Source organism: Prunus persica, chromosome G7, assembly GCF_000346465.2.
Source record: "Prunus persica cultivar Lovell chromosome G7, Prunus_persica_NCBIv2, whole genome shotgun sequence".
In the NCBI taxonomy this organism is placed as follows: Eukaryota; Viridiplantae; Streptophyta; class Magnoliopsida; order Rosales; family Rosaceae; genus Prunus; species Prunus persica.
In genome coordinates, this window is record NC_034015.1 from 12,678,251 (window position 1) to 12,688,725 (window position 10,475).

General features: G+C 38.7%; 2 protein-coding genes across 5 annotated transcripts; one reads left to right on the forward strand and one right to left on the reverse strand.

Annotated features, from left to right (window-relative positions):
- LOC18770284 (BTB/POZ domain-containing protein At3g05675) lies at nt 1,107–4,167 on the forward strand. 3 transcript variants are annotated; one of them, XM_020569369.1, is made up of 4 exons: nt 1,107–1,237; nt 2,326–2,380; nt 2,499–3,725; nt 3,889–4,167. In XM_020569369.1, the coding sequence occupies exons 2-4, from the start codon at nt 2,369–2,371 to the stop codon at nt 3,910–3,912; spliced, it is 1,263 nt and encodes a 420-aa protein (XP_020424958.1). In that variant the 5' UTR covers nt 1,107–1,237; nt 2,326–2,368; the 3' UTR covers nt 3,913–4,167. The 3 variants fall into 3 exon arrangements, with proteins under 3 accessions (XP_020424958.1, XP_020424957.1, XP_020424956.1); XM_020569368.1 differs by having other exon boundaries at nt 2,499–4,167; XM_020569367.1 differs by lacking the exon at nt 1,107–1,237 and having other exon boundaries at nt 2,297–2,380; nt 2,499–4,167.
- LOC18770310 (BEL1-like homeodomain protein 1) lies at nt 4,934–9,930 on the reverse strand. Of its 2 annotated transcripts, XM_020567754.1 has the most exons (7): nt 9,540–9,930; nt 9,142–9,269; nt 8,886–8,935; nt 7,340–8,265; nt 6,579–6,952; nt 6,337–6,397; nt 4,934–6,226 (listed from the first exon to the last, which is right to left on the reverse strand). In XM_020567754.1, the coding sequence occupies exons 4-7, from the start codon at nt 8,180–8,182 to the stop codon at nt 5,381–5,383; spliced, it is 2,124 nt and encodes a 707-aa protein (XP_020423343.1). In that variant the 5' UTR covers nt 8,183–8,265; nt 8,886–8,935; nt 9,142–9,269; nt 9,540–9,930; the 3' UTR covers nt 4,934–5,380. The 2 variants fall into 2 exon arrangements, with proteins under 2 accessions (XP_020423343.1, XP_007204251.1); XM_007204189.2 differs by lacking the exon at nt 9,540–9,930 and having other exon boundaries at nt 9,142–9,459.

A 10,475-nucleotide genomic window follows, 5' to 3' on the forward strand; every position in this document is an offset into this window, starting at 1 on the left:
AAATAAGAACCAGAGAAAAATTAACTCTGGTGTGAACTATTATGTTCTCAATTTCTGTTCTTTGAGAATTGAGAAAAGATCGTGGAAGAAGAGTGGATCACATGAAAAGACAAATATGCCCTCATTTTTAACGAAAAAGTTGACTGAGATGACGGAAATGACGATTTCTAAAAGTGAAGGCATAATTAAAGTACCATTGTAACAATTTAGTACTATGAGGGATGAAAAGTAAAGTTTGGTCTTAGTCCAAGGACCATTGCTACAATTTTGCCTTATTTTTAATTACTTCTACAGTAGTTGTCTCCATTGCTAATGATTTATTCTTTTTAGATGACTACCATCTGTGCTGCACAACTTATTTTTCAGATTATACACAAATGATTCAATCCTTTTGTTATTTTTATTTTGCGTTATAAAATGATTATTGTTATGTTATTGTGTCTTTTGAATGTCATTTGTGCTCTCTAGATTTGCGATGTATAATTTTGGCTGTAAATGGAGGGTTTGGTAGATATTGTGCAGTTGATTGAAGAAAATGGCTTATTACCAAAAGTTATAATCTCAATGATTAATTTTTTTATGAGAAAAAATAAAAATAAAAAATGTGAAGAAAGTCTATTTATTAATTATATGAAAAGAAAAAGTGTAGTTTTTTAGCATTTTCAGTGTAGATTTTGTTCTTTCAAAGCAAAATGAAATGTTTTGAAGAGCCAATGTCAGTTCTGAAGAGAGAAAAATGGGTTGCAGCTTTGGTAATTGAGTTTGACAAGTCTGTTGGAGAGAGTTTTGCTGACATGACTTACATATTTTAGCATTCCAAAGTTATTCAAGAGGCTGTTGGAGATGCTGTTAGTAAATTACGTTTGTATTTATTTAAATTGTTTATCTTTTTTTGGGTCTAATTTGCTAAAAAAATTGAGTTGGATTCAGATTTTTTTTATTCCTCCCCTTGTGGGCCGGAAATGTTTCAGCTATTAACAGAAGTTTGGGCTCCAAATGGTTTTTGATCCAAAATGTTACGTCAGTTAGGCCTCGTTATAGAATTTCGCATTACCTCATACATATCAATGGGCCTCAAACCCAAAAGACCCACTTGACCACTCAGAAAGACGGACAGAGAGGGAGAGAGGGTCCGCGAGCAAGACAGCGAGCTTCAACAATGAGCAATTACCCCTGTTGTTGCTTGCTGATGCGAAATCAAGCCCTCCAGAAAAGAAGTAGTTGGTGAGAAGAGAGGGTATGAATCCTCAACTAATTTTTCTCTCTTCCAATATTGGCTTTGTATTTTGGTTAGCAGCAATTCTTTACTTTCTTTTCCTTTTTGTTCTTGGGCTGTACTCTGAACTTGGGATTTTTCTTGGTATTAACTCCTTATGCATTAATCACTTCCAGCCCTCTAAAAACCTGTATCTGGGTTTCTATCTTATTTGTACAAAAACGTTAATTTTCTTAGAAGCAAGATATAATCATTTCAAATTCTTTCCCTGAAAAGTTGCTCTTTAGTGAAGTGAATTTGGGGAAGAAAGACGTGAAACAGGTGCTCAGAATTTAATTTAAAGGGTGTTTTCTTACAAATGAGGGCAAGAATGTGTGCCCAATTTCATATTACAACCTCATTTGCTAAACTGTATATGCATTGGTTTTCTTCTTCTTCTTCTTTCTCCTTTTCTTTTCCTCATTTTAATTCATATCACGTTCTTGTATATTTTTCTAAAAGAGTATCCCATTAGCTAGTGTATGTTTGATTTTGACCGAAAGTCGATTGTTGTACAACAAGAAAATTTTTCTTGAAGAACTTGCCCTCATGAAGACACCTTAATTGTTTTCTTCTTTTTATGATAAATTGGAGTTCTAGACTATGTGTGGAAGAGTTAGATCTGTAAGTATTACTTTGGAGATGGGGGTACAACTTCTATATGGTAAGGGTGCCCAAGTTCTTTCTAACAATTTTAAAGGAGAAAAGGAAAAGAAGCATTTACTTCCCTAGTTTAGATTTTAGCTGGGTGTTAGTGCTTAGCTATCCTTTGAACCAACATATAGTTGAAATGTAACTAGACCTTACATGTGGTTGACTGTTTTGTTAGCACCTCTCTGTAATGCAATGGTTTGATTATTCTAGAAAACGTTTCCTAGAAGATTAGAAATCTACTTTTAACTCTTTCGGGACACTTAATGTTTCTCATGAGGTGTGATTTCATTTATTCTAAAACCATATTTGCAACAATTAGCTCAATTATGTCGATAGTTATTACAATGGAAGTACTTGGTAAAATATCCACTCTGTATGGAAATTTTAACAGTTGTGCTAAACATGTTTATCTACAGATTCCATGTGCTCAACATATGTTCATTAGTGTGTGGTGCTTCAATGGAATCTCTTGTAAGTTTCCCCGAGCTCTTCTTTGCTATTCTAAAAATGTTTTGTTATTTTTCCTTGTTTCTGTTTTTGTATGGTTAACCTATTATTCTTCTATTATTTAATGTTTCTGTTCTTTCAGGTTTCTGAAACAAGGACTCCTATCAGGATTGGGGACCGATCAACCAGTGATGTTGTTGTGAGGATACGGACACAGGATGGGCGGGATGATTGGTTTTATTGTCACTCGCAGGTCCTCATAGAAAAGAGCAAGTATTTCGCTGATCGCCTCTCTGAAAATTGGCCAACATGTCAGATTCTTGACTCACGCAACTGCGTTGAGGTATACTGCCAAGAATCAGAATTTGACCACCATGTCAGTGTCCTCCGCCTTCTCTACAATGTAATAGATGGCTTCGTTGATGACATGTGGCATGGTGTTAAAAATGCCCTTGGAATTCTTCAGGTAGCTGTCAATCTTGGATGCCCACAAATCATAACTGCTTGTGTGGACTACTTAGAAGCAGTCCCCTGGGAAGAGTCTGAGGAGGAGGAGATTTTAAAAATCATACCACGGCTCGGAACACAAGTGGAGCCAATTCTTGCCCGTCTCCTACCAGTCAAACAATCAGCCATAATGGGAATTTTTTTCTCAACCATCCAATTTGCCACATCTTCCCCATCTCCAATCATGAATGATCTCAAGTCTTCAGCCCAGGAACAGCTTGAGTACATGCTAACCGAAGATGATGATGCCCCTCTCTTAGCAGCTGATGACGAGATAAAATCTGAGGTGAAAGATTGTGTGAAGAGACTATTTGAAAGATTTAATAATCTATTAGAAGCTTTATTATGTGAGATGGAATTATTTTCTGATGGAGGGAAGATGCAATCATTTCAATCACTTTTATCAGATCTGTCATGGGCATGTCAGATATTATGTAAGTTGGAAATTATGAGGGAACTTGTCTGCAACTGGACGGATGCATCAGATAAAATAGTTAAGGTTGTAAAGGAAGCAAGCCCAACAGCTGAATTGATTGAGACAAAGCTGAGGGTTATTGAGGTGGCGGCAAAGATTCTAGAGGCAATAGGTTACGGCACAGTCATTTTGCCCACTGCAAAACGGCTTCATATGGTGAAGGTGTGGCTTCCTTTTGTTAGGGTTGCGAAACCACTGATCGATTCTGTCACAACTGCCCGTGATGATGCTCCAACACTGAGAATGGATACTGAGCTGTGGCAATCCCTAGAATCCACATTTGTTTCCGTAATTCTTGCACTTCCATCAGCGGAGCAGGCGGAGATATTGACCGAATGGTTGGGAAATGAGCATATTCAATATCCTGACCTGACTGAGGCATTTGAGGTATGGTGTTACAGATCCAAGGTATCCAAAAGAAGACTATCATTTCTAGCGGTGAACCATGACAAGATCAATACATATTAAGTCATTAACCTCTTCTCTTGACCCTTTTAAACCTTTTTAGTAGCTGTTCACACACCCTTTCCTTAACCAATGTATTTTGCAGAAACCTGGGGAGAAAGGAGGATGATTATGAGAAGTAGACACCATATTTGAATTAGTAGCCCTATTTTGAACTTGTTCCATGTAGATTGTGCATCTAGGGTTTCATATGTCATTTGGATTTGTCTTGTAACTCCTGATTAATTGTAAAAATTGTAATTGTTGGGGTTCTTAATGTCACAAGGTAACCTTGATCAAGGTGAAAAATCATATGTTCAATTCTAATTTTGTAAGTATCAATACTTTATTTGAGCAGAGATGTATCAGTGAGAACTTTCTCCAATTTTCATACTGTTAGTGGAATTTGTTATGCTCTGGTTGGGGGCTCATGAGAACCTTCTGGATACTAAAAGCACACCAAAAAACTCTTATTCAATTCAGCTCACCCTATAGCAAACGTGGAGCAATCTTATTGATATTTGGTATCCTTGGCATACAAGATATCTTAAAACAAAAACAAAAGAAAATGGGCTGTGTCATCCATTTTTATCTCAAAATAAACAATAAATTGTCTCTGTGTGAGAGCGATGTTGCATGCAACCATTTGGATGCAAGTTTTTCTCCATAAGCAGATTATACTAAAAAAATTCATACATTAAAATATTGCTTACTATATTTTATACTTTGCTAACTTTAATGGGACATGCACTGTCCTGCTGTAAGCTTAGAGTCAAGGCCCAAAAGCAAAACTACTCAAGATAATCATGCTTCCTATTAGTCCCACATCTTCTTTTAATACAATCATAGCCATGCCACCGGGGTCTAGTCTAGGGCTTTCACCCGTCGACAAGTGATTTATGATTTGAATTTTTACAATACCTTGACAGTGTATATGAGAAAATCACACGTCCTAATATTACTTATATAAAAGTCAAATATATATATATATATATATATCATAGCCATTGTAAATCTATTTCTATGTAGATTTGAGAAGAATAAATAAGATATTTTGATTGATTTACTGCAAATCAATATCTATCTTCTATGCTCGTGTGTAGATTGTATAGATTCTCAGAGTTCACAACAAATAATATTATCAGATCAAATAGTCTAAGCCCAAAAAAGTATTCATTATTTGAGTTGAGCTGGTAGCTAACACCAGAAGTATGGCATTATTTAGCGTACACCCAGTTACTTAAATATCAATATATATAATATTGGTATACCCATGCCACTTAAACTAAAGTTTTACACCAATCCATCTATCCAATCTCCAAAACTTACAAACTAATATACAATCCTCAACCATATGCTCTCAAATCCTAAAGCTGTCTAAGAACTGAAATGATTCTATGCAGAAGTATATACCTATACTAAAGTAAAATCTTCTTTCTTTACACTACCATATGCATTGATTTCCCTTGTTCCCCAAGTATTTAGAGGGCATAGAAAGAAATATTGGGATGAAGATCTTATAAAGCAGCAATAATGACATGACATCCCCTGCAGCCAGTCAAGCTACTTCAATGTCTTCTAAATTATTTGCATCATGATCAGGCCACAAAGTCTGGCAACAATTGTGCTACGAACCTCTTTCGGTTCTGAATGTCGATGTTTTCGAATGCTGCAGAAGAGTGAGGAGCTGAAGTGTTTATGGTACCAAATTGATCATTTGCTTCACCAATGTCTACTCTTCTCCCAAGTTGAATGTTTTGGTTAGGGAGAAAATTTTGGTGGTGATGAGCTCCAGACAAGGAGAGGTTTTCACAGTGAGGAAGGCCAAGAGTGAGAGAAACACCATTGCCTGAGAACCTTGGTGTGAATTGGTCAGCATCAAACCTGCCAATTTCACCAATTGGGTATTGTCCAAAACTTCCGATAAAATTGGTCTGGCCTCCCATGAATGAGTACCCATCTCTGCCCTGCCTCTCATCCCCAAATTTCATAGAAAGTTGCTCATTGTTTACCTCTTGAGCCTTGTGATCCATATTCATACATGGGACACTACTATTTGGTGACTGCATAAACTCAGTGCTCCTTGGCTTCTTTGGACTGCCTTGTGTGATGCCATCCAACTCCGATGACCCGATGAGAGAGAATCCAGACGGATTTCGAACCATGTTTGTGGGAGATGTTGAAGGTGTGGAAATTGACATTGATGGAGGAGCAGCAATATTGTTATGATTTGTTGAGTTCTCCTGTTTGGAATTGAAAGTGCTTGTTGTTTGATTATTCTCAGTGTCTTGTGGAGCTGTGGACTTTGATGCAGAGTCCTCATTGCTCTTACTCATTTTCTCTGATGATCCATTCTGTTCATGCTCCTTGACCTCCTCCAAGTACATTTCCTCCACCATTGGCTTCCACAGCCGGACTCGAGCATTTATGAACCAATTAGAAACCTGCATAATCAAATGCTCGAACTCATCAACACAATAATTCCTCACAACTGAGTATCAAAACAAAAAAAAGAAAGATTTTGCATTTGAAAAATGTGCATAGATTTCAGTACCTGGCTCCTAGTAAGCCCTGTCTGTTTTGCAAGCATGTGCTTGTCTGAATCCTTTGGGTAGCTGAAACACAAAATTCAACCATTCTTAGTACTTTGTGTTAAGAACACTTAGAGCAACAAAAAAAAAAAAAAGGAAAGAGAGAAAGCTATCTAATTTAAGAGTGCATCTTGCAAAAACTGCATAATGCAGAAAACACAACCCTATAACGAATCGGGGAATTCAGGATTATGAGAGTACTTACGGGTGGAGGAAGTGTTCGAAAAGCCAAGCACGAAGTACGGAAACAGATCTTTCGGGCAAGCCTCTCTGGGGTCTCCAAGCATTGTGCTGGATCATTCCCAACTGTTGGAGAGCCCTTTGCTGCCTCAGCTGATGGTCCACATATTTGAGCCTTGACCCTTCAATCTTGCCTGCTGCACAATCTTCTTCTCCTAAGCTCTTGTTTGCTGCTCGAATTTGGTTTGTTATGGCATCTTTCAAGCACCTGAATTGCTTTGAGATGGTTTGTAGGGCCAGAGCAGTGTAAGTTCTAGCTGAACCAATTCCAGCTGCTTGCTCGAAAGATGAAATTACCACTTGCATCTGTCGGTGGTACTGCCTGTACCTTTGGTCCACCTTCAATCAACAAGAAAAATGGGACAAACTAAATTAATGGGAAATTTCAATTGCAGAAAAGAGTTGGTAGCTAGCTGCTTCAACTTTGAATATGCTTGAGCTCTCTGTTCCAAGCCTATGAGAATTCTATCACTTTATGTCAAATTTAGAAACCTAAATTCTCAATTAGCTCTTTTCATAATCCTTGTTAGTAAAACACCTTCTAAAACACTTTCAATAACTTTATCATGTAACATAATTAACAGTGAAATCAAATAATACTCAGAATTCATTTCAGATACTGAAAGAGGTATAAAGGCATAAAGTTCGAATCTCTAACTCTCAAATTTAAAGAGAAAGAAGGCAAAACAAAACTATATTCATCAATATCACTAAACAAACAATTACCTCATCAAGCATGCTGATCAGCTTTCCCTTCTTCATCTGAATTTCCTGCCTCTCAGCAGTGCTCAACTCAGCAGCCCGCTTCCCACTTCCTTCACCGCCTACCGAGCTGTCTCCGGCGGCCGCCATGGACGACTCAGCCACCACTTTACTTTGCTGCCCGCTACCCTTCTTGGGCAGCTCAGTCCTGATCCCGTTGCCCACGTTCACAACCTCCTCAAGCAGCTCCTGCGCCGCCTTCAAGTACTTAGAGCTCAGCAACACACTCTGCATACCCGAAACCCCATTCGTCACACCCGAAGCCGACGAATTCGACCCGCTGGAAACCCGAATATCTTCCCCGGACGGGACCTCCCTGTCCGAGGTAGCCCCACGGAACGACCCAAACCCCGGCTGCTGTGAGGAGAGGGTCAGAGACAGGCCCTGCTGGGCGCGTGGGGTATCACGCGCCGCCGTGTTGGGGTCAATTGAGTTCCAAAGCGCATACTGCGTCTGAATTCTCGGCATGAAGGCATGCAAGGAGGAGAGGTCGGGGTGGGCCTGATGCATGGATGGGGAGTTGTTGTTGTTGGGGTCATGGGAGAGCGGGATGCCGACGAATTGCTGAGGGTGGGAGGGCGGCGCGTGGGACAGAGTGGAGGGGTGGTGAGGGAGGGAATTGGTGGGGGAGTTGAGGAAGACGAGGTTGCCTGCGGAGGGGGGCTGGTGTGGTTGCGGATGTGGCGGCGGCGGTGGAGTGTCGGAGTATTGGACGTACCCGGGGTTCATGAGAACGAGGGTTTGTAGGGCGCCGTCCGAGGAGGCTTGGATTTCCGAGGAGTTTCCATGATGAAAGTACGTCGCCATGACAATAACTCAACACAGATTTCTTCTTTGATCAGCTTTTGAGATTTAACTCCGAGCAAGAGCCTCAGCTTTTTACTTCACTACTGAAAACAGACTACGTTAATATTTATATACACAAAGGCTTTCACAATCCACATCATATCATTTCATATATATATATACACACCCAACTACCAACCCCCCATAGAAACAACAAAACTCACACACCCACATGAACACGTCTCTCTCTCTCCCTCTCCCTCTCCCTCTCTCTCTCTACCATGCATATAAAAATATGTTTATTATTGCTTATGTGTGTGCTGGAGAATTGAGAAATGATTTTGTAGATTGTGAATCTGGTTTCTGAATGTGTCCATGAATTGGGCAAGTGAGTGGTGGAGAATTAAGGGATGAGAAGCCCAAAATCTGATGTCTGATCAAAATTAAGGGAGGCAAACACAAATCCAAAAGTTGGGTAGGAAGATTCAGCTGTTGGGTTATTGCCTTGTGTAAAAGCAGCTTGGGTTTTACTGCTTGGAGTTAGAGAGAAGTGAATAAAAGAAAGGGGAGAGAGTAGGATATGGAAGTATGTTGGCTTTATATAGAGATAAAGAGAGATATGGAAAGAGAGGGAGAGGGAGAGAAAGAGAGAGAAAGAGGTATAGTGATTGAGAGAGAGAGAGAGAGAGAGAGTGAAAGGAATTGATTATAATAATATTGGTACCTGGTGTGATGGAAATCTGAGTTTGCACGTGCTTCATGATCATCTCTGGACTGCAAAGGAAAGAAAGAATTTCACCAACAATGACACAAAACCCATGAAATTGAGAGAGAGAGAGAGAGAGAGAGAGAGAGAGAGAGAGAGATGACCAAACAGTTATGGCTAAAAAACATGAGCTATAGCTATACAGAAGGATGTATCTACTATCTATATATACATGAAAAAGAGAAAGAAGAGACCAATTGAGACACCAACACACCTGTCTATGTGTAAGTGTGTGGGATTTTAGCAGTGCCTTGCTTCCTTCCAGATGTAATATAGGAGATGGATAGGAGAAGGGAAAGGAAAGCCCCTTCTGTCAGACTCAAAACTCTGCAACTTCTCCCACTGAAAAGGAAAAAAAGAGAGTAGAGAGAGAGATGGGGTTAAAAAGGTGTTTGAGAGAAAAAGATAGCCATCTTTATTCATTCACCTCATTATCCATACAACACATTTATGATGACCCCATTCTTAATTTCTTCAACAAAATTTAAGAAATATATATATATATTGTAACTGAATTGCTTTCTTTTTCTTTCTTTTTTTTTCCTTCTTCTTCTTCCTCTCTCTCTCTCTCTCTCTCTCTCTCTCTTTATGTCTTTTTGGGTGGAATTGTACCTGCGAATAGATCAAAACCACGAGAGAACTTCTGATTTGACCCTCCCTTTTCAAATCATTTGATGCAGCCAAGCACCCTTTGATGAGAAACAAAGAACCTTTTTTAATATGAGAAAGAGAGAGAGAGAGAGAGAGAGAGAGAGATCGATGGAAATGGTTCTGCCTTAACCAAAATTATGGATCAATAAAAATATATTTCAAGGCTTGTCAGAAGATACAAACAGCTGCAAAACGAGGAAACGTCTTCTTCCACCAAAGCCCTTCTTAATAAAAAATAAAAGAAGGAAGATGATGAAGAAGAGGGTTGTGTGTGGACTGTGGAGGGTCCTATTCTTCAATTCAATATTAAATATCTGCTTGTCTTTTTCATGTACATTATTTTTATATAATTTCCTTATTTTCTACATCTTTTTCATTTTTTGATATTTTTTGTGGTTGGATTCCTGAGTTTGAAGATAAAGCAATTAAATTGCTAAGGAAAACAGGACCAACCACCATAACAACAACTTTAATGCCTATCAAGTTAATATGTGTTTGTCTCCATTATTTACCCCACATATATAAAGTATATGTATGGGAACATAAAGGCATATATGTACATCTTACCCTACACAACCATGGGTAGAGAAAATCAGAACACAATAATACAATTTAGTCCTTAGATCAAAATTCTCTTCTAATAAAAAATGACAATGAGCTGGGACTATTTAGCTCATAATGAATAGTGTGTTTTGATAATAGAGCGTGTAACTTGGCCAACGCGCGTTTCAGGTGCTTGCGCGCACATATATTGATTAAAATTTTGTAATTACATGGAGATTTCTTTGTAACAAGAGAATTAAGTATTTTCTTTTACCATTTTGAAATTAAGTATTTTCTTCAAAGGCCCTGTAAATGCTCATTAAAGAAATCCTTACAATTAAGAACTAGAATGGG

Bases quoted from the DNA above. Each gene is read 5' to 3' on its own strand.
- LOC18770284 (XM_020569367.1), top strand. From the start codon at position 2,312: ATGTTTATCTACAGATTCCATGTGCTCAACATATGTTCATTAGTGTGT. The intron at 2,381-2,498 runs GTAAGTTTCCCC...CTGTTCTTTCAG, and splicing joins GTGCTTCAATGGAATCTCTT to GTTTCTGAAACAAGGACTCC.
- LOC18770310 (XM_020567754.1), bottom strand. From the start codon at position 8,182: ATGGCGACGTACTTTCATCATGGAAACTCCTCGGAAATCCAAGCCTCC. The intron at 6,953-7,339 runs GTAATTGTTTGT...TGTTGATTGAAG, and splicing joins TGATCAGCATGCTTGATGAG to GTGGACCAAAGGTACAGGCA. The intron at 6,227-6,336 runs GTACTGAAATCT...TTGATTATGCAG, and splicing joins CAGGGCTTACTAGGAGCCAG to GTTTCTAATTGGTTCATAAA.